General features: G+C 41.2%; 1 protein-coding gene across 1 annotated transcript; it reads left to right on the forward strand.

Annotated features, from left to right (window-relative positions):
• The first annotated feature begins 165 nt into the window (after positions 1 to 165).
• LOC113024725 (ral GTPase-activating protein subunit beta-like) lies at positions 166 to 23,415 on the forward strand. The gene is made up of 33 exons (XM_026172017.1): positions 166 to 342; positions 1,125 to 1,301; positions 1,869 to 2,071; positions 2,536 to 2,702; positions 2,806 to 2,980; positions 3,638 to 3,769; positions 3,843 to 3,988; positions 4,194 to 4,244; positions 5,079 to 5,123; positions 12,323 to 12,370; positions 12,980 to 13,131; positions 13,210 to 13,375; positions 13,510 to 13,639; positions 13,725 to 13,892; positions 14,259 to 14,373; positions 14,466 to 14,598; positions 14,731 to 14,792; positions 14,877 to 14,967; positions 15,058 to 15,179; positions 16,589 to 16,771; positions 16,892 to 17,040; positions 18,663 to 18,832; positions 19,613 to 19,716; positions 19,923 to 20,078; positions 20,415 to 20,600; positions 20,985 to 21,143; positions 21,377 to 21,494; positions 21,578 to 21,700; positions 22,222 to 22,301; positions 22,403 to 22,481; positions 22,825 to 22,879; positions 22,964 to 23,103; positions 23,178 to 23,415. The coding sequence occupies exons 2-33, from the start codon at positions 1,146 to 1,148 to the stop codon at positions 23,348 to 23,350; spliced, it is 4,137 nt and encodes a 1,378-aa protein (XP_026027802.1). The 5' UTR covers positions 166 to 342; positions 1,125 to 1,145; the 3' UTR covers positions 23,351 to 23,415.
• Positions 23,416 to 24,892: the final 1,477 nt, after the last annotated feature.

Here is a 24,892-nt window from a genome sequence, read left to right on the forward strand (position 1 = left end):
AGCTTTTTCAGTAAAACAAACAGAGTCATTACATGACACCAACCTATCAGGAAGGTCCTACATGTTGATACTAAATCCATCTGTTTAATGTAAGCTAAAAACTGTCTCTGCACACCGTGCTTTGCTGCAGTCTGGCAATAATAGCTCAAGAGGTACACCTCTAGTTAAACCGGTTCTGACTGAAATGTCACATTTCCTAACTGACCCTGAAGGCAGCAGCAGAAGGTGACTTGAAGCTTAAAGTTTTGCCTTAGAGTAACTGATTTGATTTCACTGTTGGTGTCAGCAGGTGGTAGCGAAGAATTTCACTTGCAAACCATTCAGCTGGACTCACCTGTGCAGGTATGATACTTCAGTTTCATGTGGAATCTGCTGTTAGAAATGTTGAACTGTCTTGTAATCAGTATTTCATTTCTCTGGAAGTATATTTACTGCAGTACTATTTCAATACAAGCTGGACTTATTTATTTACTTAACTTTATTTATTTACTTTTATTTAAACACCCTGATCTTAGTGATCAAATGTCTTGCAACAGCACATCTTATTCTTCAATTTACTTTGTGTCCTTCACTTTCTTTTATTATCTGCTTTTCTCTCTCCATCTAACCACTGTCTATTCTTCTTAAGAGAAGGACTGTATATGGACACTGTGAAGAGATATTTTCAAATTAGATGAACTCAAAATAACAAACAACCACTTTATCCTGTATCAGTTGAATTTATAGATTGTATAACAAATTGTATTGTACGGTAAGACATTAACCTCAGATTACATTAGCGTAATTGTACCTTATAATAGTTTAGATAATTTTATCCGTGAGCTGAACACTTTCAGGCTCACATGTTAGAGATTCATGTTGCAATTCAGTTGTCAGTGTAAATGTGTTAAACTGACAACAAGGCATCAAAGATGAAAGATTTTCCAACTTCATGTGAACTTTAGAAAGACTGCAGAATAAACATGTACACAAAATGCAAAAAGGGAAGATTGCAGCTGCTGATATCTGTTTACCTGTTCTCACATCTGACAGTTTTAATGTAGCTGCAGCTACACTTTAACTGCCATGCCAAGGGCCTGTTAAGCAGTTCACACGATAAGAAACTCTGCGTGTCTGTTATGCAGTTGAGCTCTGAATTTCCAACCATGGACCAATCACTGTCTGGTGGGCGGTGTCAAGTGAGCGTGCTCAGCTGTTTCCCGCCTTCTGTAGGCAGAGATATTGCTGTTGCTGTGGTGAAACCCCTGGGAGCTGGCCTTGGAAACCCTGGCACCCGTAGCTTGCTATGCACAGACAAACAGGTGAGTGTGACCTCTAACTAAAGCCAAACACACAGTGGGGGTAGACAACACAGCAGGAAGTGAAGAATGACTTGAAGCCCAGACCAGTTTACTGCAAAGCAAGTTGGATACAGTCAGACCCTGTTACCAAGAATGTAGAGGGGCTGTGTAAAATATTAATAAACAGAGAATGTAGCCTTTTACCAATCATTAAAACCTAGATACAAAGGCCTCCTTTGTTGTATTTTTTTGTTTAATAATTCACCAAATATTTTCAGTGGATGACAGGTCTGGACTTCTTTTTCTGTTTGGCATGTAAATTTTCCTTGAAACATAAGTCGTATCTATGACAGTATATGTAACTTCCAAACCTCTGTACAGCTCTCTTAGCTTTACTGGAGTACTCATGAGGTGACTGTTATTGTGATTTAACCCACATAAATAAAACTGAATGTAACAAGTTTATTTACTTGTGCAGGTAACACAAACCACATCATAAAAATACAAAAGAAACATCTGAATCTTAATCTCAATCCTAATCACTGAGGACAGAAACATAATAATAATAATGATAATCTGAATATGCAGGTAAAGTGGACAATGGAGGTCTTGTGTTATGGCCTCACTCTCCCACTAGAAGGAGATACCGTCAAACTCTGCGTGGACATCTACACTGATTGGCTAATGGCCCTGGTTTCCCCAAGAGACTCCACTCCTCCACCAATCAGCAGAGACCCCAACCTGTATGTCCAGAAGATCCTCCGACACCTGTTCAATCTGTTCTTGCCCAGGTAGACAATCTTTCCTAGACCTGATTACCCTGATTTACTGATCCCATACAGGGATCCACTAAGGAACCATTGACCTTTAAGGACCTTGTTAGTTTTGAATACCTGATGTTTTTAGATGCTACTCAGCCCTTCTTTGAGTCCAGTTAAGCCATATATTATATTCATGTGGTTATAACAACATGTTATACGTGTTAACAGTTATCAATACTTATTTTACTGGCTGATGAATATCGGTCAGGTCAGATTGATATAGTTGATGTTTCTTCTACCTTATGTTGCACAAAGCTGTTCTATTTAGTGACACCTACCAGACCAAAACCAGTTGAGACAGTGATTATTAAAGATAAAATTCTTCTATTAATCATATCCAACGACTAGCCATTAGTGTGGTGTCATGCAGATCAATGTGGTTGTACTTGTTACTGTTTTTTTCTGAACTCTTCTCTTCTTGACTCTCCACTCAGGTCTGACCAGGTAAATCTGGTCTACCTGTCTCTCTATCAGCAGGTTCTGTGTGCTGTCCAAGTACTGGCTAAAGAGAGTACCATGATGAGTAGAGACACCTGGGAGACTCTGTTGCACTTCTTGCTTCGCATCAACCATGCCATGCTGTCTCCAGCAACTGCTGCAGGTGATAGTTATCCTAACCCCCTGTATCTTTATTTGTCTCTCCTGTCCATTTCTCCTGTCTGCGTCTCACCGGTCTTTCTTCACCTGTCCTTGTATTTCTATAGGTGGTGTATCAGACATGTTGATGGCAGTGCTCCTTGAAGTGTGGCTGCTGTCTTGCTCTCGATGTTTTCCATCTCGCTCACTATGGCAGACATGCAGACAGATGTTGAGCAGCTGGAGACATCAGCCTGCAGTTGTGGAACAGTGGTGCAGAGTTGTTGCAGCCTTAACTTCCAGGTTCAGAAACATCACAAACTGTGACTGAGTTCTGTCCAGCAGCAGCCACAAAATACTCATGGGGAGATGTTTTTATTGTTGTTGTTGGGGAACTATATTGTATTGTTTGTTTGTTGGATTATTGGTGCTATGTTGTTACTATCTACTAGATAGATAGATAGATAGATAGATAGATAGATAGATAGATAGATAGATAGATAGATAGATAGATAGATAGATAGATAGATAGATAGATAGATAGATAGATAGATAGATAGATAGATATGAATATAAAATATAAATATAAGCATAAATATAGCATATATATACATATTTAAATACAGAATATATAAATAAGCAATGAAATATACTCATTAATGAGATGTAGCAGCCAAATGTCTTTTGCACATTATTGCGACTGTTGTGAGTCTATTGCGCGTGATTAGTTCTTGTTTAGTGTTTAGCTTGTGCAAACACTAAAGTTTAGTTGTCCCCGCCTTCCTTTGTCCTCCCGTTTCCCCTCCCCCTTCCCTCTAGCGAGGAGTTAAATAGTTTGATGGCATGTGGGACAAAGGAGTTTTTATGTCTGTTGGTCCTAGACTTGGGGAGAAGCAACCCGTCACTGAGCAGACTCCTATGGTTTTTTTGTCCGTAATTGCATTGCTGTAATGTGCTCAGGTTGCTGCAGCTGACTTTTGGGCCATCATTCCCTCACTTTAAAGTCCCAGAAGAAGATGCTGCCCTGATCCCCGAGGACATGGATGATAAGCGAATCCCCCAGACCTGGTTCAGGTTCCTGCACTTATTTAGGTAACAATTGCTTCAGAAACATGGTCAGATGTTTTTAACTTGGCATGTGACATGTCTTTTCATTGACCCCCAGTAATCCGGTGGAGCTTAGTCGCACAGCAGCTGTTGTTCCATCTCAAGTTTCACAGGGGGAGGTGTTGAGAAGAGGTGACAGTCAGCTACCAAACATCTTCTTTAAAGCCATGAGTGGAGTCGGTATCCTTGTCGACGCCTTCCTGGGTACGCTGACCTTTACACATTAACCTCTTTGTATAGGCATCTCCCTGGTGGCACTATCTGGTGCCAAGTTTTTACATTAACTGATTTCTCTTGTCATTAATCACAAAATAGAGATAAATTCTAAAAATACCAAAATGAAATTATAGTTGAGACTTAACCATGATAACCAAACATTGAGGAATTCATTGTAAGTTTTTTTTTATAGGTGTGACTGTGGAAAGTAAAGAAACAATAGAACAACTCCTTCCAAACACTGGTATACACACAATACACTCCGTGAACTCATACAAACCCATCACACCCATGCATTCTACTTTACATGCATGACACATTACAAATTCAGTTACATCGTAAATATTTGTGCAATCTCTGATTTTGTACTACTACCAAATCAAAAAATCTAGATGTGATTGAAGTACAGCTTTAATTTAAGGAGTTTTGCATGAACTCTGCATGAATTGCAGCCATTTTATAAACAGTGCACCATGTTCATAGGGTCAAAAGACGTTGGGCTAACTAGATCCCCATCTGATCAGTTTTACAGCATTTTGCAGAATCAGTGCACAGAGTATAGCTTCAGAGACTTCAGAGTTCATTCTTCTTCTCATATCACCAGTCACATCATCATAAACACTAGTGGTTTTATTTTGTCAGTCTGACTGTTCCTCCTTCACTTGTATTAATTAAGTTCCAGTAAAAACATAGCAAATGCAAGTGAAACACTTGAAGTGACGTCTAGATCTTTTATCTTAATTTTTCATGCAACAACAAGACTGGCCTTGAAACTGTTTATGAAACTGTTTTTCAGTCAGCATTAGAGGCTCTTAAAATCTGGGCCTGTGGATAAAAATGGCTGTAACGCCTGAATAGACAATAAAATATTTCTTTTAAACCCCTTGAATTAAAGATAAAAGTCTGCACTTTAATCACACCTTGATTGTTTAACTTAAACTCCACTGTAGGGATGAAGAGCGCCGAAATGAAATACAGTCATTCAGCTTTAATGCACAGCCCTTAACAAAAATATTACATCACTTTTAGGAAGCATTTTTATTCATAGTTTTCTGGCTTTGTTTGTGTGTTTTTTCAGGAATGACAACAAAACTGCACTTCAGAGACCGGCTGCCTTCTTTTGGTAACCCAAACTGATCAGATTAAACCAGTCAGTTAACTAATTAAATTAGACCTAGAGTCATTTGAGAGAACCAAACAAGATTAGCAACAACTAGCAAGGTAATTTTAGGTTTACCAGTGAGTTTCGGTGTTGTTCAGTGGTTATTCACCTCTTACTGGGATACACTGTCATGGTAACCTATGCTGCATAGCTGCATGCTATGCTCCTAGCTTGTTATGTTCAACATATGATTTCATATGTTGAACATAACTACTACATACTATTCCCAGCATTTGCTGATCCAGGTGGCCTACCACTTCATAGCTGAGCTGCTGTTGTTCTCAGTGTCTTCCATTTGGTTATAATACAACTAACAGTCTAACAGGACATTTCACAACTGAACATGTTGCACAGGTGACATCCTATCATAGTAGAACGCTGGAATTCACTGAGCTCATGAGAGAGACCTATTCTTTCACAAATGTTTGTAGAAGCACCTAGATCTTTTTTTGATATTTAAACATCTGTGGCCATCGAAGTAATATGAACACCTAAATCCAATTATTTTTATTTGGACGTGTGAGTGAATACAAATGTAATGTTTAATCCCTGCTTATTTCCTGCTGACAGCGATCTTAGAGTAATTGCACTGTTCCATAATACTTAATATAGTGATATCAAATGTGTACTTGTTTTTATAGTTTTGTTGGGGTCACTACTCAAGAAAAGTAACACTACTGGTTACATTACTTGTGTGTTATTTCATAAAATTGAAATAATTACCTATGACATAATTATTAGGAGTCTGTCTTTCAGTATTTACATATGATCACAAAGCCAACAACGCAAAGCGTTGTTCAAAACCAATCCAAGCAGATCTTAAAGTGATCGCCAGCGTGATTCTACCGTAGAAATATGACCATCAAGCAAACTTGATGGCTCGTCATTGCCTTGGTTATTTGTCAGGGTCAGACTTAGGGATGGGTACCGGTGTCCGGTGCCATGATGGCACCGGTTCTGACATAAACGGTAGTAACCAGACCGAAAAGCAGCGCACATTTCGGTGCTTTTTTTTCCTGAGCTGTGATCATTTTACGTTTCCGAGGATAGTAGGCGGGTCCAGGTACGTACGTTCTTTTAGAGCAGAGCTACAGATTAAAAATGTCCAAAGCGAAGCGGTCAAAAGTCTGGCTGTACTTCACAGCAAAATATGCAAACTCAGCAGCAACAAGTGCTTTAAGCTGATACTGTGCAAAGGAGGTAACACCAAGAATCCGATTAAACAGCTGGCGACGCATAGCGTTTTTTTTAAAAGCCGAGAAATGCGCCGTATTTGATAGCTTGCTGCGAGACCTCACACCGTGCACGTCGGGTGGGTTGCCAGTTATCGGACCCGGAGCAACATCCCCCAAAAACCCGAAGAGGAGAGTCCTGGCCCCTAGCCCTGCCAGTGTAGCAGAAATGATGACGGATGATGATGCAGCAGCAGCCGTTCTTCTCTGCGTGAGTAGCTTAATGTTGTTCTGTGTAATTTACGTTGAGTAGGCTAACCACGTTATTACATTAATGCATGTAAGGTGAACTAGCAAACATCATCATAGCTACATGTGGCTGTCTTCTTGTTTGATGGCAGGTACTCCCTTCACCCTGGACAAAAAGGCTAAAATGACCAAAGAAAAAGTGGAAAACAGTTAAACATGAGAGGTTTTTGGACAAAGTTTGTGTTTTTTCCATTGTTTAAGCACTGCTTCCAGCCAAGAGTGATGCCATATATGCCCCATAGCTGCAGAAAAGGCTAACATTGTTATCTTTTTACAAAAAAAACCAGCTGAACATGAGAGGTTTTTGGACAAAGTTTGTGTTCTCCATTCTTTAAGCACCGGCACCGTTTCAAAAGTACCGATTTGGCACCGGTATCGGATAAAACCTAAACGATACCCATCCCTAGTCAGACTGATGGGCTGCGGTCAGCCTAACCAGCTTTATCATTGCCCTGGATTCTTTGTGTTAGCCTTGCAGATGCTTACAGAGTGGCAATTCTGTTAGAACTATAATGTATAACTTTGATTGCTCTTTTGTCTTTTAGATTAGATTAGATAAAACTTTATTAATCCCTCGGGTGGGTTCCTCCAGGAAATTCGGTTTCCAATAGCACAGCACCGACAGAAGTTACAGAATGTGAGCAGAAATATACCATATATATAAATACAGAGTATACACAAGGGATAAATAGAATAAATAGGAATAAGAATACAAGGGATTTGCACATTTCAAGTATTGTGAGTCTATTGCTCCGTTGGATATTAAGTATTGCACAGTGAAGAGGCACTACAGCTGTTCCCTCCTCCTTTGTCCTCCTGTTTCCCCTCCCTCTCCCCTCCAGAGAGGAGTTAAACAGTTTGATGGCGTGTGGAACAAGGAGTTTTTTAAGTCTGTTGGTCTTTGGGAGAAGCAACCTGTCACTGAACAGGCTCCTCTGGTTGTTTATGGCCGTGTGCAGAGGATGCCCAGCATTGTCCATAATGTCCAGCAGTTTCTTTAATGTCCTTTTCTCTGCCACTGTCACCAGAGTGTCCAGTTTCATGCCGACCACAGAGCCAGCCTTCCTGATCAGTTCTTCCAGCCTGGATGAGTCCTTCTTTGCTGTGCTGCTCCCCCAGCACACCACAGCATAGAAAAGTACTCCAGCAACCACTGACTGGTAAAACATCCTCAGGAGCTTCCTGCAGATGTTAAAAGACCTCAGCCTCCTGAGGAAGTACAGTCAGCACTGAGTTGCATGACCAGTCCAAGATCCAAGTGACCAGGCAGGAGTCCACCTGCATCCTGTTTAGTTTTTCCTGAAGCAGACAGGGCCGGATGGTATTAAAGGCACTTGAAAAGTCAAGAAACAGGATCCTGACCGTGCTTTTTCCCTTGTCCAGGTGTGAGTGGGCTCTGTGTAGGAGGTACAGGATGGCATCCTCCACTTCAACATCTGCCTTACTATTTTGTGTAATAGTAAAGTCTATATCTCCGTATCTCCACTGTAGACCGCTCTTTGTTCTACTTAGACTTAGTTCCTCCTGTGACGGATGGCGCATTGGGCCACAAGGGCTCGCCAATGAGTTTGGTTTGCAGCCACATCTTCAGCCTCATCCCATGAAAGATCGACCGCTTTCAGGCCCTCAATGAATGACCGTCTCCACGTCTGTTTTGGTCGTCCGCAGCTCCATGACAGGTCTTCATGACATGGCTATCTTCGGTAATCATTTTGGATGTTGGCGAAGAACGTGATGGCGAAACGAAATCGTCGCTCCAATGCCACGTCTGCTAGCTGTTGTGCAGTGCGCTGAAGGACCTCCTCGTTGGTAACATGATCTCGATATGAAATTTTGAGAATCTGTCGGAGGCCGTGCTGTTGGAAAACACTCAGTCGTCGGGTAATCGTTGCCGTCGACTTCCATGTTTCATTCGCATAGATAGCCATTGGTATGAGTATCGTATTGAACAAATGGACTTTGGATGATATCGAGATGGCGGTCGATCTCCAAACTGGATTCAAGTTGCGCATGGCCGATGCTGCCTTTTCAAGCCGACAGGCGACGTCCTTGTCTGAGCCACTGTTCGGTGTTATCACACTGCCCAGAAAAGTGAACTGATTGACTTCATCAAGCAGGTGGTGGCCAACGAGTACCGGAGTATTTGCTCTGGCCTAACCGATCCGCATGACTTTGCTTTTGGCAACGCTGATCCGCAGTCCAAGCTTTGACGCTTTATTTTCCAGAATGGCGGTCAAATCGCAGATGGAGCGTTGAGTAGATCCAAGCAGCGCAATGTCATCCACGAAATCAAGATCTGCAATTTGTCATCCGTCATTTCCTTGGACTCCGTGCTTGCCGTCCCGCAGGGTACACCGCATGATGAAATCCACAGCCAGCACAAGCAGGAATGACGAAATAACGCAGCCTTGTCGGACTCGTGTCTTGATCTTGAACGAGTCCCAAATCCCTCTATCTGTACAGACACAGCAGCTTGACTCGTGGTAGATGTTTCTCAGGAGGGTAATGAACATCTCCGGTATGCCGTAGGACCGGCAATTCTCCAGATCGTTTCTTGATCGCTGTCGAATGCTTTTGTAAAGTCTATGAAGTTGATTGACAGTTATTGCTGTAGCTCCGGCACTTTGTTTGATTATTGTCCGTAGCACAAAAATCTACTCTGAACAGGATCGTTCATTCCGGAACCCGGCTTGTTCTTTCCGCAGCAGCTGATCGACTGTCAAACAAAGACGTCAGAGTAGGGCTGCTCAATTAATCGAATTTTAATCACGATTACGATCTGGGCTTTCAACGATCATTAAAAATGACTGAGCCGATTATTAGCCCCTCCCTCATGCTTTACTCTCGCGCTGCTCCATGTGGCAAATCAAGCGCACTGCTCTGCATTTCGAACACGCGTCACAACAATTAAGAGGACCCGAGGGAAGCTCGGAAAGCTAAGCAGAAGTTATTTGGAGAGGAGAGTGACTGCCGTTGGTTGAAAAGAAAGGTAAAGAAAAAAAACTTCAGTGGTGTGGAAACATTATGGGTTCGCGGAGTCAGATGTGGATCAAGTAGACACAGTGTGTAAACTTTGCTATGGTGTCGTAGCTGCACCACAGAGCAACACTGCAAAGTTCACATTTTTCATTTATTTCTTATATTGCAAACATTTGCACTGTTATCAGTATTTGCACACTATTTTATATTATTTTTTAAAAGTCATTATTCAATACATTGTTATTCTTAACCCTTTAAAGCCGGTCAGAGCAGCATGCTCGTTTTGTATAACTATTTTTAAATCCCTGTAGAACCTGAACCGCTAAGCTAGCACAATAAATTTTTTTCCATATGAAACCGGAGGAGTTACATCTTATGCCATCAGCTTGTCCTAGGTCACGGTTTCCTTCCACATATAGCTTTGCAAAAATTGCATAAAAAGCGCTTGCAGGAACAAAAACATAATATTCCAGAAACACGCTTTGCCGATCCGATCAGCTGTTCATAACACTTCCCACATTGAAAAAGACGTCAACGCGAACTATCGCAAGTGACGTCATTTTCGCGGAAAATGTAGTTTTTTTACTTGTAGGCCTTAGAACTCGAATTGCACTGCTGGAAATAGTTTATTTTGATGCACATGCACATTCTTTGCAAATTTGCATCATAGGATTGTTTTTTTGTTTTTCCTGCAGTATATAAAAATTGCTGTATCTCCAAAAATAAAACTATGAAGACACTCAAAATAAATTTCCTGTTGTTGTAAACTATTTTTTGCAACTTTTTTGTATTTAAAGTTTTGAGGGATAAACCTCTTAAATTTCTCCAAGTAGAAATATATGTAAAAAAACAAAACAAAAACGATTTTCAATTTTTTTTTGTAGTTTATTGCACTTTTTTGCAATTAATGTAGTTACTATGGACTTAATACATACACATTTTAAAAATATGGGCTATAACAGTTGTATTGATGTATAGCAACGTGAAATGCTCCCACAAATGGCACTACAGCATGTAAAAAAAAATAATATAAGCTCTGGCGGACGAAATAAATATCGTCAAATAATCGTGATCTCAATTTCAGTGAAAATAATCGTGATTATCATTTTTGCCATAATCGAGCAGCCCTACGTCAGAGTAGCACTGTCAGTGTCCTGGGTCTGAGCGCACCAGGGTCCCTAAGCAATTATGGACATGTGTACTTTTGGTGTGCTGTCCCTCATTCTCCCTTCTTGCAGGTGTGTGTGTGTGTGTGTGTGTGTGTGTGTGTGTGTGTGTGTGTGTGTGTGTGTGTGTGTGTGGATGCTGGAGTTTCTGAGGCACCTTCAGGCCTGGTGGGTGTGGCCCTGCCAGGTGGTTGGCCACACCTGGAGACCATCACACAGCTGATCAAGCCTCGTCGGAGGAGCTACTTAAGAGTGCGATGGAGCTCCCTCCGACACTGGATCATTGCGTGACTTCACGAGAAGCGTGGAGACAAGAGGGCAGCAAGCACGGGGTGCTCAGACACTGAGGAGCGGAGACAAGGAACACTAGCACTGGGAAGAGGACATGACACGGGAGTCGGGAATGCACTGAGGAATTATTGTTATTTTTCCATTCACTGTAAATAAACGCACTGCTTATATTCAGATCTCCATGCCTGGGTCCTCCTTCCTTACATCCCCACAGTTGGCCAGCGTCAACCGTGACAAGCACGGAGCACAGAACCTTTCCTGGAACAGAAAGGAGAGTTATCCCATGGCAGTTGTTACAATCAGCAAGATCACCCTTCTTTGGCAGTTTCACGATGACGCCCTTCCTCCAATCTTTCAGAGCTGTCGTCGTCTCCCAGCAGTGAATGAGCAGGGCCATAAGTTGTTCGACTATAAGGTCACCGCCATTTTTCAACCGAAATCTCGTCCAACACCGGGACCCGGCCAGCCTTCATTGACTGAATCATGGCTTTTGTCTCCGCAACGGTAATTGGACCAACGTTAACTGGAAGGTTATCCAGGGGGCAGAAGGCGTCTATGGGTATCATCAACATGGGCGCCAGTTGATTCAGGATTTCCTTGAAATGTTGGACCCATCATCGGTCTTGTTCCTCTGCCATTGTTAAGAGGCGGCCGTCCTTGCCCTTGATTGGTACTCCTTTGCCACTTGGAGCACCGCTCAGTTCCTGGTGGACTCGATAAAGCGTTTTGGTATCGTTTTTGTTCTACAGACAAACTGAAATCAGCTGAATGTAGCACAGGTGCCCATGAATGACAAAGCATGTATGTTTGATGTTTTTATTTTCTTTCTGTGAGCTGGTCATGGAAATAAATGAAGAACCTTTTGTAATGCAAGTAACAAGATAATTGTAATTCTCTTGATATTGTAATTGATCATTGTAATTACTGAATAATGGCAGTGACATGTTACATTACTGTGTTACTTAAAAATGCAATGTGATTACAGTAATGTGTTACTTTGTAACGCATCATACCCAACTCTGGTCCATGCTTAATTTCACTTAATTTAGTTTAGCACCATGAAGTACAACCCGACCCAAACCTTTATTAGATCAACAATGTATAAATATTCTAGAGATTTTATCATTATTATTATTATTATTGTTTTATTGTTTATTTATGTATGTTTTGTTAGGCCAAATTGGCATCAATGCTTTGGTTTAACTATTTCAGCTTGGTAATTCTTTTTCTTTTTTCCTTCTAGGTATTTCTGTGACCAAAAGCCCGTTCAGAGACCGTCTGCCCTCCTATGGTAAGCTCCACAGATAACCACTGACTTCAGTTCAGTTCAGTTTCACTGTAGAGTGACAGATCAGGGTGATGGTTTGCACTTAGAAAATATGTTGATGGGGTGGGGGTTTGCTCCAATTATTGGGTTATTACCATTCTCAGCCTTCTGGAGGAAGTTTATTCGATGGTGCTGAAATGAGGCACTGACCAGATTTTGCTCTGGGCACGAAACAGTGGAGCAGATTTTCACCATTGCAGGACTTCTGGAAGGATCATTGCTGCGCCCACGACCCAACTTTGGATAAGCACAAGATAATAACAGGATGAATGGATATTACTTGGAAAACAAGCTAAAAAGCTTGTGGCCATCAGGCTTCCTGAAATATTACATATAAAGACATATTCTTTTCTCTCCTCAACAGTGCTACCACTTGATGGGCTGCTATTGTCTTCCTTAAAGTCTTTGTCAAATTGAATTAGTCTATTTTGTTCACAAGTGAAACTCTGACCTTTCCAAATCCCCACTTACAACTCTGATACACCAATGAGAGAAGATTAAAGCCACTTGCACACTTTTTTTTCTTTTTGTAAATATCAGCGAAATGGTGCTGCTATTCCTTTTTTTTCTCAGGTATCTCCCGGCCTCGTTCTGGCAGTGCACCACCCACTCCAGTGAATGTACTGAGCATGCCAAGCTCCCCTTCCTCAACCAGTTCCTCCCCTCCATACAACAGACAAGTGACAGCAGCAAATTTTTCCAAGACAACCACCAAGACTCCCACGGTACCACAGTACTTCTTTTTCATTTGTCATGTAGCACTTCTTGATCTCTTTAACTTATTGCTTGTTCCTTTCTTTCAGATTCCATCATGCCATTGGAAATCTTTCTCCCAGCTTCCTTCCTTCTCCTCCCTGTTTTGTTCATCTCTCAGACCCTCTCCCTCACCCCTCAGGTGTAATGTGGACCACCTTCTACATCTGTTTGGTTGCTGGCTGTTTGATGCTGCACTAATCAGCAGAGACTCTGGTTTGTCTCTGCAGTATTGTTTACGCAAAACACATACTACACGTACACATAGTAGGCACAGTACAGTAGTTCTTGTATTCCTTGTGTACTCTTGCTGTGCTTCCATATCTTACTTACTGAACTGTCTTCTCTAGCTGGGCAGGGTGATGTTGCTGTGATGTCAAATGGATGGGCGGCAGGTCGAGCTGAGGCTTGTGGGACACTTTGCAGGATCTTCAGCTGCAGGAAGACGGCAGAGGAAATTCTGTCTGTCTACCTGTCCAGGTACCTGTCTGTTCACCTGTTCAGAGCTATCCACCCATCTTTGAGCAGTGTAATGATTATGGTTCTCCATCTCTTATTCTGCAAGGTTCTACCTGGTTTTGGTACAGGGTCTTCAAGTGTCAGAGAAGGCCAGTTCCCCTGTTCTGGCCTCCATTCTGCTGAACTCCACCTCTCTGTTCTGCTGTGACCTAAGAGGAGTCAACATACTGCTACCTCCCTTTATCTCAGCTCTGGAAAATGTGCTGCTTGACAGGTGCAAGTACTGCAAATACTGTAATTGTTCAATGAGAAAAGTTTATTTGAGTTTTTTTTAAATAGCAGAATAAAGCTGACATTAGTAATGTTAGACGTTAACTCAGCCAGACAGAATGAAACGGAGGAAGAATGGGTTGTAAAGCATCTTTCAGCCCAGAACAACTTAAAATTGGAATTGGCAATTGGTAAAATTCATCTATGGAATTTGGCAAGTTGATTGGAGGCTGAGTCATGAGCTCATGGATGCTGATAGATGCTATTACCTACCAGGATTTCGGGCTGTTGGATTTTGTTGTTCACCTGAATCTCAACGACGGTAAATATTACTAAACTAAAGGCTTCTCTCATACTCTCTCTCACTCAGAGAGCTACTGAAGTTTAAGAATTTTGTCACTCCGGTGGATTTAAGGCGAGCCTCCATCCTAGTCCTGCTTTCCCTGCTGCCCATCCCTATGCACTTTGGATCAGTCCAGTTAGAGGTAACTTATCATGCACTTGCTTAAAAACGTACCCTTGCCTGAGCAGAGATGAGCCGGATCACTGTAGCAGTAGTGTTCACTTTGCTGCTTAGGAGTTACAGGATAGGAAGTTAAGCGCTGATGCTGCAACAAGTACCCTCCTGTTGCTGAAGCCACGCCTTATCAGTGTCCTGATTGGAGCTCTGCAGACAGAGGCAGACACCTGTAACATACAGCTCCTCCTGGGTTAGTTACTGATTCTTTTCCAATTATTGGTCCTGGGGTCAGTTTTTGAGCCAGTTAACAGAAGTTCATATCTGAGTGTTTGATGTGAAAGATTTTTCCATTGTAATCACTTCTGATCTGGTGTTTGTATAGCGGCCATGTTGAATCTGATTCAGGATTCAGCTGTGTTAGAGCCCGCAGGACGAACTCAACAAGTGAGTTTACTGATATTTAGGGATATGTACTTACATTTGCCTTCATTTTATGAGACAAAAACAGTTTTTTGCTTTTGCTTTCAGGAAACTGAGCCCCTGCTTACTGGGACCAGTAAACTCAAACAGGCTTTGGGAGCAAGTCAGACCAGTTCAAACCGATGGACCAGAGGATCGAGTAATTACAAATCAGTTCAGTTAAATTTGTTTTATATTATCAATCCCTCATATCTGAAGAATCTAACTGCAGTAATGTGCGTCCAATCAGATGCAGTGGCAGTTTTGTGGGTTCAATCTCTACGTTTGCTCACTCAGCGTCTGACGTCTCAGTGGAGGAATGATTCAGCAGTTTGTCTGTCTGCCCTGGAAGTACTGGGAGGATTGGCCAAGGTGGAGACACACACACACACACACACACACACACACACACACACACACACACTCAGCGAGATCAAGAAAACCTTACTTTTTTTTGACAATTTTATTTTAAATTTTCAAAATATAAAACAAAAACAAACGCAGAACAAACAAAGACAACCACAGACAGGCTCAGATGCATACAGAAAAAACACTTAATGCAAACAAACTTGCACTTCACAATACAAGAAGAATACAACAAGCTGAAGTTGATGAGCGTTTACAGAGTTTAGCCCAATCTGGCTCTTGCAAAGTGTTCCAAAAAGGGGTTCCATCTGTATTATGGACATCGTGTCTGTTACCCACAACTGAAAGGAAGGAGGAGTGGGGGACTTCCATTCCCTCAGGATTAATCTCTTGGCAACAATCAAACCTAGTTCCAGTGGCCCCTGCACTTTAACCGGGAGTAGCTCTGACGTTGGAGAACATCCAAAAATTACGAGTTCAGGTTCAGGCTGTAGAGGTTTCATATATGCCTTGGAGTACCAGTCAAATATTTTAAACCAAAACTCTGTTAATGAGGGACAAGACCAAAAGTAATGGAACAATGTACCTTCTGCCCGTCTACACCTGTTACACATTGGGGAGATAGAAGGAGAAATCTTGTGCAGTCTGACCTTAGAATAGTGTAACCGGTGGAGGATTTTAAATTGAATTAATTGGTGTCGGCTGTTTATGGAGAAGGAATGGATTTTAGACAGACACTTACTCCACATAGAGTCAGGCACATTCATCCCCAATTCTTTTTCCCAAGCCTGCCTGATCCCAACGGTATGCACTACAATAGAGTCGCCAAGTAACTGTACAATTTTTGTGATAAGCTGTCTGGAATCAGGTTGGCTCTTGAGTATTTCGTAGATCCCGTGCTCCGACGGTAGAGTTGCAAAATCTTTAAACTTGGATTGGATGTAATGACTGACCTGCAGATATCTATAAAAGTGTGAATGTGGCAGATTATATTTCCCTTTTAGTTGACCAAATGAAGAAAATGTATCATCAATATACATATCCTTAATAGACACTAAACCCTTTTCTCTCCAGTCATGATAAGTCTTATCTTGCCAAGGGGGCATAAAATCATGATTAAAACATATTGGTGTCTGTACAGATGTGTCTGGCAGTTCCAAAAAACTTCTAATCTGATTCAAGATTCTAATGGTTTGTTTTAATACAAAACCCAGACATTTATAAAAGTCTAATTTTTCAAACTTGGTAAATAACATAGCCAACAAGAAAACCTTACATTTAAATCAATGTTATTTATACTGAACCAAATTATTACAGGCATCCTTGACATGTGAAGCTCTTGATCTCTCAAAATTATACAGGGAAACTTAGTATTGGCAGTCTTCCACTATGATCCTGTACCTATCCCCCTGCAGGTGGAAGTGCGAGTGGAGGAGTCAGAGAGGATGCGAGTAGTCAGTTCAGTCTGCACCTACATTGTTTTTCAGTGCAGTCGTCCTCCTCCTCTTCACTCCAGAGATCTGCACTCCATCATTGTTGCTGCCTTCCAGTGTCTCAATGTCTGGTTAACGCAACATCCCACACTGCTTGGCCATAAGGTAACTGACCAGACCAACTAATCACTATGTATCAATGAGATATCTAACTGCCAGATGACTGACCAGCAGGTGAACATCCATGCGCTTTATTTAGTGTGTGTTTTATTTGACTTTATTCAGGAGTGTTTGTTGGAGGTCCTGGAGATCGTGGAACTCGGGATTTCAGGCAGTAAGTCTAGACAGGAACAAAAAGTGAGATGTAAAGAGGAGAAAGACCAAAACCCAGCCTCTCTGAGGGTGAAGGAGGCAGCTGAGGCCACACTTAGCTGGTGAGCATCACAGTAACAATAACATTAAGATTGTAGAGATTATAGAAACCAATCATTTTGCATATAAGATCTGACTTAGTTTATATCATGCATTTTGGTTGCTTCTTAACAAGCAACAGGAACAAAAACAGAATTTTGACATGAATTGCTTCGAGGATTTATGTCATTTCAAAAATGTGTTACTGTTCATCAAAGGTGTGGTATATGTGGTATAAGACTGTCAAAAGCAGTTATTGTTTAAACATTTCATCGTAGAAAGCTTTCTGATCCTGGCTATACTTTCAGTCTGAGTGAATCTCCTTTTATTGCTCTTCACACACATGACACAGATGCAATGGAGACAAATGAGTCAAATAATGTTCATGAAGCTGGCAACAATGCATTATTTTACTACAAGTTCAGTCATATTGAGTTCAATTCAGTTTTATTTATATAGCCTGATCCATGCTTGGTTGTGCCATGGTATTAGTGTTAGTATTAGGGGGTTAGGGGTAGGGTGTAGGGTGCTGTATTGAACAACTGATCACGGAAATGTGGCCAAACTTGGTCTTGCAAAACTATGAAATGTGCTAATTAATCCTTTTTTAAAAATCATTTGTACAAATTATTTCGGTACAAAAAGGAGGGGGGGGGGGGGGGTTGTTTCTTTGTTTTTTTTTTTTTTTTTACAGAACTCACATTCTATTTTTTATTGCAATGTGGGACTTTACAGTACTGCCTCTTTTTTTTGTTTGTTTTTTGTATTTCAAATCGGCCATGCTAAGAGATTTAATTAGTGCATTGGTCCAAACTTTTTGGCTTTTAACCTTAAATGTTTTAAGATATTCATGTTAAAACATTGTCTCCCAAAAAGTAGGTGAATGGGCCTCTTTAAAAATAAAAAAATATCAAGAGAAGTATTTTAATATGTGAAGCTAAAATTTCACAGAAATCACAGAAAGAGGTGATTTGATTTGAGATGAAATGACACAGAAAGAAAGAGCATTGTCATCTTTACAGCCTTTTAGTCATCAGGGTTTGTAGTCAAATTAAAGTTACTGCAAACTATCAAAAGAAAAGCCCTGTGTAACTATAGTGAAATATCTCAAAACCACTGTACTTTGCTGTTGGTTTCCTCTAATTCCTTTGTGCACCAGTGCTCTATACAATCAATTAAATACTATTTATATAGCACCAAATCAGAACAACAGTTTCCTCAAGGTTCTTTACATTGTAATGTCAAGACCCTACCCACAGAGTCCTGACCTTAACACAACAGAACACCTTTTGGACGAATTGGAGGAGAAACTACAAGCCAAGCTTGTCAATTAACAGTGTCTTACCTCGCAAATGTGCATCTGGAAAAATGGTCAAAAATTCCCATAAACACACTTCTAAACCTTATGGAAAACTTTCCAGACGAAGCAAAGGGTGTGCCGACATGGCATGTCACTCAGGTTCACATGCGTGTGAAGGCAGATGAGCAAAATCCTTTGGCAACATAGCGTACAACTGCTGACCTGCTCCATGGTAAACATACTGAATGGATGAGCTGTAGCTTGGTTTGTTACCACCAAACATCCTATCCAACTATCAGACTGGGGCATCTCTAGCTTTAAGGATGTGGTCTGTATTTGTCTCAGTGTTATGCAGGTTTCAGAGGCATTCCCTTTCGTCAGTGGTATCCTCAATGAGGATGTTCTGGTTCGTTCTTCCTGTCAGAGTGACAGCAGTCTTGAGAAGTTCAGATATTTTGTGGTGGAAAGCTCCATGATCCTAGCCTTTTTGGAGCAAACACTGGGACGTGAACAGGGTGAGTCCTGATACAACTAATTGTGAAACTGATAAAAAGGAATCTGGGATGTGTACACAAAAGAATAGAAGCTAATGTTTTTCTATTTACATTATTAAGGAAAACTGTACAGGAAATAAATATATTGCACAGCAACAATAGCAGCAGAAAACCAGTGTACATGCATCATTCCAGACATGAAACTGAACTGCCCTAAAGATACAGTCATGGAACAGAAAGATGGAGATCCTGTTACCTACTCCCCACTGACTGCAGTCTGTTGATGAGGGTGTAAGTGGCTGTGGGAGATGGTCGTTTTGAATGCTGAGCTGACAAACAACATTCTGGTACCTGTCTCAAAATGTTGTTGCAGCCTGCTGCCTTCTTTATTTTCATTCTCCTCAGGTTTTTACAGCCACGGTGAGATTTACTACTTTCTCATCAACGTGAAGGATGGCTTTTATTACAGGGGTGCTCATTAAGAATGTTCATTAAGAAGGTGTTGTTGTCACACAGCCTTATAATCTGTTACTGCCTGAATCCCCTGCCACATGTGTCTGGTATTGCTAGAGTCACAGTAGAAACCTTTAATCTTTCCAGCATTCACAGGCTTATCACATCACATACTCACACTGATCCTGGCACAACAGGAACGCAGGCAGTACTCGACACATACTGTAATATTTAATAGATATTTTAGATTTCAGCTTCTACTGTTCCACATAAAACTAATCTTTGGGAGGTTCAAAGTTGCCCGTTGATAGTTTCGATTGTGTTTTTGCTTTTCAATGGTGAATGCAGCACAGTATCCATCACTCATCATGGTGACCAGGGGAGCGTCAGGACGCCACACCTGGAGTCTAGAGCTTTGTCCAAAGCCTCACGAGGGACAAGCTGACACACAGGTGGCCACTTCCAAGCTGATGCAGTATGATTCAGTATATGTTGTGCATTCCTTCAGAGGACTTTATCATAGCTTACAATAGATTATACAAAAGATGTGCGCAGCCACTTAGATGTCTTCCATTAGTTTGTGAAGTCATATTTTGTAGTACTTTTTTCAGGTTAGGTCAGTCATTTCTTCTCTCTCTTACCTGATGATTGTTTTCAGGAACCCCTGATACCAGAACAGCACAGCATGGCCCAGGAAGATGCCAGAATACAAACTGTTATCAAACAGCAGCTGCTTTCTGAAAGTTTTGATACAGTTCCATCAGTTAAAGCAGATCATAGTATTCCAGCTCTGCATGAGACCATTACTGAGGAGGTAAGAACCAAGTTGGATGAAACCCAGTATATTAGTATATGCTCCTTCTTTAAAACGAATTATCAGTTATAGATGACTGTTTATGACTCGGGCAGCTCCTCAGTAATTAATTTTTTCTCTCCTTAAAACTTGGTATGTTCTTCTAAACACGTTGATTGAATGGTTACTTTATATGATGAGGCAGTCATATAGAGACTGAGAAAATCTGGACTGATGATTGTGGTTGTTAGGTATAGTTAAGCCAATTACTGAAACTATTTCCTGAGTACATTGAACTGGTTAGGTGTGACAGTTGTAATTACAGTGTAATTCCAGGTGTAACCTTTTACTGGCCAGGTGCAGCAGCAACTAGAACATCTGCGAACAGCTTTAAAGAGACAGCAGCAAGTCGAGGCTCGACCACAAGCGAGCAGTCGTTCGGCTGTCCCGATGACCTGTAAACCTCCTCCACCTGTCACCCATTTCCAGGCGGCAAGACTGTTCCTGTCCCACTTGGGCCTGCTGACACCTGAGAGTGTAAAGGTAAAGAGGTGCTCATAGGCGGTCGCCTGGTTGTTGGGGTCTTCACTGCCTTACTGTGGGCCTTTACCTTACAATATAAAGCGTCTTGAGGCAACTGTTGTTGCAATTTGGCACTATATAAATAAAATGTAACTTAAGTAAAATTACTTTTGAGCCTCTGACGATATGATGTATAAAAATGGCTGTAATTGCTAAACAGTTGATGTAATACTTTTGACTTAAAGCTGAATGTCTGCACTTCAATACCATGTTAATTGTTTGATTTAAAATCAGGTGGTGGTATACAGAAGCATAATTGGCAAAATGTCGTCACTGTCCAAACACTTATGTACCTGATTGTATTTACACGTGTAAGTGTGCTTATCTGTGTGTCTCTCTCTGTAGGATCCAGGTATCAGTGGTGTTCCAGCTCCGCTTGTGGTGCTCGACTCATCTCTTCCTGGTTTCTTTGACAGCCTGAGAAATTTGGACCAGCAGCCATCAAGAATCTACGATTCCACCTTTATCTTCTACATGGGAGCAGGACAGAGGACAGAGGCTGAGGCAACCTAAATAGAGTTTTAAATGAGCAGCTGACTGTGTTCAACATTTGTTTCAATTAAATATATTTTGTATATAGTTTTAGATCGGTTAAAGTTGTTTTCTTCTCTTTCAGTGTCATTTTGTGTGGACAATGACACACTGTCAGATCTAGATACAATTATTTGCGAATTGTTGTAATGTTTTTTGAAAATGTTGCTCTTGTTGTGTTAATTTTATTATCTGTTTGTGTATAGATCCTGAAGAATGTGGAGTCGGCCTGCAATGTCCATTCACACTTCCTTGACTTCCTGTCATCTCTTGGTTGGCCGGTGGAGGTGGGACAGGTGGGCAGGGTCAGCACTAGCAGATCCGGTATGTGTTGCTGATTGGGCCATTCACAGAACACTCTTAAGGCTTTTCTTGCTGATGCAGATTGGTTATTTTCTTTCTACCAGAATTTTCTTCTGTGCTGGGTGACAGCGGAGGGAGTGTGTTTGACGGGAAGCGGTTCATCCTGATGTTCACAGACTGTCTGACAGAGCTCACCTTCATTGTCCCATCACTGCTACACAGTCATGGTAACACATAATGTACATTAGTGAAACACTTAATCCAAACTTCTGACCCAGAGGGTTTGTGTGGTGTGTGACTTGAGGAAGCATGTTAGTGTTTGAGATGCAAGTTTTATATCTTCATTTTGGTTTTTGGTTTTATGTATTCAAATCAACACTCCTGTAATTACTCATGTAATAATGAAACCACATTAAGCAAAGTTGTTAAAAATAAGATGATTCAAAGAACATGAAACACTGAAACATGGCTAAACCTGATGTGATCTGGTTGGGAACAAGAAAGAGCTTCACCTATGACTCGCCCAATCTTCAAATCTGAGTGTCAATAAAACAGAAAATCGCTCATAAGTGAAACTTTTGAATTAATATTTACATTAAATATTGAATATTTCTGCTAAAACATAATAGTGTGAAATCTAACATTTACTATGATTTTAAGAATGCATGTCACCATATAAGGTTGTGAGTAATTTCTAAATTTTGTATGAATACATTTTATTTGACCCATTTTGTTTTCTTTGAACTAGATGGCTCGTCAAAGAGTTCAGAGGTGTTGTTCCCACCTGCTGAGTCACCACTCAACCTACCACGTCACTCTAAATCCAATGTATGGACTTTCAAAATAAAAGACTTTTTTTCCTTGTTCCTCTCATTTGTATCTTACGTACTCGTTTCTTACTTGTCTCTTGATCTTTCATGTCTGTGCAGAGTTATCCAGCAATGATGCCATGTAACAGCCCTGAATGCAACTTGATGATAGTCTGGGTCGAACGGTTCGAGGACATTGGTAACTATGATTCATTTTTCTGAAAACAGAAGTTCATGCTTGCTCTGTGCAAATTTAAAGTCCATGGTGACATTACAGATCACATAGACAAAGAGACTACCAGTGAGAGATGTCTTAAATTCAGAAGAGTTTGCTGAAGAGACTGAGACACATAGAGTGATCAACACACTCAGGCCAGCTCAAAGACAAAGTGTTATACTACTCACACAGTTCAATACATGTTTAAACACAGGCTCTGGAATCTTAATGGCCTGGCCTGTGGCAGATTAACTATTAATGTAGGTGATCTGGATCTAATCTGTCTATGCCGTGAATGGAGGATAAATGTGTTTTTGTGTTTCAGAGAATTTCCCTGTGTCTGGTCTCCTGTCACATACCAGGTCACAAACAGAGATGAGGTAAAACTCTCATTCATTCTCACGCTTTAAGACTATGAAAAATCTTAAAATGTGCAAACACACTTTTGTCCATCAATCTGTTAGTATATCCACAATCCAGCTGATTTTTATACATCCTCTGAAAACTGGACTCTACCGAATCCATGTCAGTGAAAACACCACCAGCAAGTTTGGTTTGGTAGTCCCATTGGTCAGCGGGAGTGTGGTCAGCCAGAGGTCACTGGGTATGTGTCTCCTTGTCTTCATGTCTGCATCTGTGACTGCCTTTTTTCCTGTCTGACCGTCTCGCTGTCTCCAGGTTTTTTGGTTAGGGAGATGGTGATAAACTGGTGCCACCGAAGATTGTTAGAAAGTGACTCTACTCCACCACCTCACATTAGAAGAAAGCACATGATCAATGACATCACTCTTCGCTACCGCAGCCGCCACTCTGAACCTGCCTTTTACTCTTCCCTTTTCTATGAACCCTAATCTGCTAGCCCTGCAATTGCGTGTGTGTGTGTGTGTGTGTGTGTGTGTGTGTGTGTGTGTGTGTGTGTGTGTGTGTGTGTGAGAGAGAGAGAGAGCGAGAGAGAGAGAGTATGAAAGGGTTGTTAAGTTAGCCAATCAGACAAAAAAGGTTCTGTTTCAGCCTCCAGCTAAAGACTAGACTAAACATTGAAATTAAAGATAATATATACAGATATTGTATGTTTTTTTTGTTTTAAAAAGGAAAGCAAAAACCTGTGTACTTTAAGAGTCTTATGTTCATCCCATCAGCCAACTAATTGGTCCTCTGTTGAATTACATTGACCATTTTATAGCAAAATACCTTTACAATGCAAACTACAGAGCATATGCAATGACACATCTATGTTTGTTTTTGTTTTTCGTTTTTTTTTTGGGGGGGGGGGTTAATATAACTGATTAAACTCATTGACTGATGCAATCATTTTTGGTCAATTGCTGATCCATGACCAGTCGGTAAGCAGTAAGCCGGTGTGTCCTGGGTCTACACCAGGCCCTCCTCCAAGCAAGACATGCTTTGTTTGTTTATGAGAAGCAAACTAGTTTTCCGGGTCATGTGAAGGTTAGTAAGACTCAATTTACATTCCAGCTTTCTGGTCTGAGGCATGTGTTTTTGTGATACACCAGAGTGTCAAAGTAATCTGATTTCTTGCTTGTGAAAGTCACTGAACAATCAGAAACAAACTTCATGAGGGTGGTCTGAGAGCCCAAGTCCACTGGCGCCCTGTGCTTTTCATTGTTCGCCATGTCACAGAAGATCAAAGGGTCTGGAGAAGTCATGGACAATGTTATGCAATTTAGGGGGACATATTTATGGAGGCATGCACAGACCTATAAATGCTGAACAATGGCACCCTGACTGCCATTAGGTGTCTGGATTAAATCCTTGGACCCATTGTCAGACACATCAGTGCTGCAGAGGGTCCTCCTGTTACACATCAATGCCTGCGGCAAGAGTATGCAGGTAGCTTCTGGATAATGAAGGAATTAATACCTGACCTACAGCCAACAAAACACCTCTGGGATATTATGTTTCAGTTCACCCAGCACTGTGAACTTGCCCCTCAGACTGTCCGGGTTTTCAACCCAGCAGTAGGACCATTATTTGCTGCTTTATGCAAGGAAGAATAGGAGTACCACTAGACATGCATGTTTCTGACCAAACATGCTCCATGAGGGTTGCCTGAGATTAACTAGTGGAGCCTGTGCTTACAGCCAAGCGGCTTTAGCATTTCACTGATAACGTCAGAACTGGGAGATCTGCCACTGGTGGTTCTCTTCACAGATGATGGTGCCACAAAGTTTCCAGACTCAATCATTCTAGGTCTAAGGGATGAGAGGGTAATGTATACTTTGCAAATAAATAAATAAATAAATAAATAACAGGATTCGAAGAAGGAGTCAGAATTCAGAGTCAACGTAAACAGATAACGGTGGTTATTATAACAGTATCTACTAATTATAACTAGAACAAAACAATCTTCAACCTGAAGATAAAATCCTTTC

This window comes from Astatotilapia calliptera, chromosome 6 (assembly GCF_900246225.1).
Source record: "Astatotilapia calliptera chromosome 6, fAstCal1.2, whole genome shotgun sequence".
Classification (NCBI taxonomy): Eukaryota; Metazoa; Chordata; class Actinopteri; order Cichliformes; family Cichlidae; genus Astatotilapia; species Astatotilapia calliptera.

What these genes read in the sequence shown, in the direction of transcription:
- LOC113024725 (XM_026172017.1), top strand. Translation starts at nt 1,146, where the DNA reads ATGGACCAATCACTGTCTGGTGGGCGGTGTCAAGTGAGCGTGCTCAGC. An exon ending in CAACCACCAAGACTCCCACG is followed by an intron (nt 13,132 to 13,209) that starts GTACCACAGTAC and finishes CCTTTCTTTCAG; the next exon opens with ATTCCATCATGCCATTGGAA. An exon ending in GGTCAGCCAGAGGTCACTGG is followed by an intron (nt 23,104 to 23,177) that starts GTATGTGTCTCC and finishes CGCTGTCTCCAG; the next exon opens with GTTTTTTGGTTAGGGAGATG.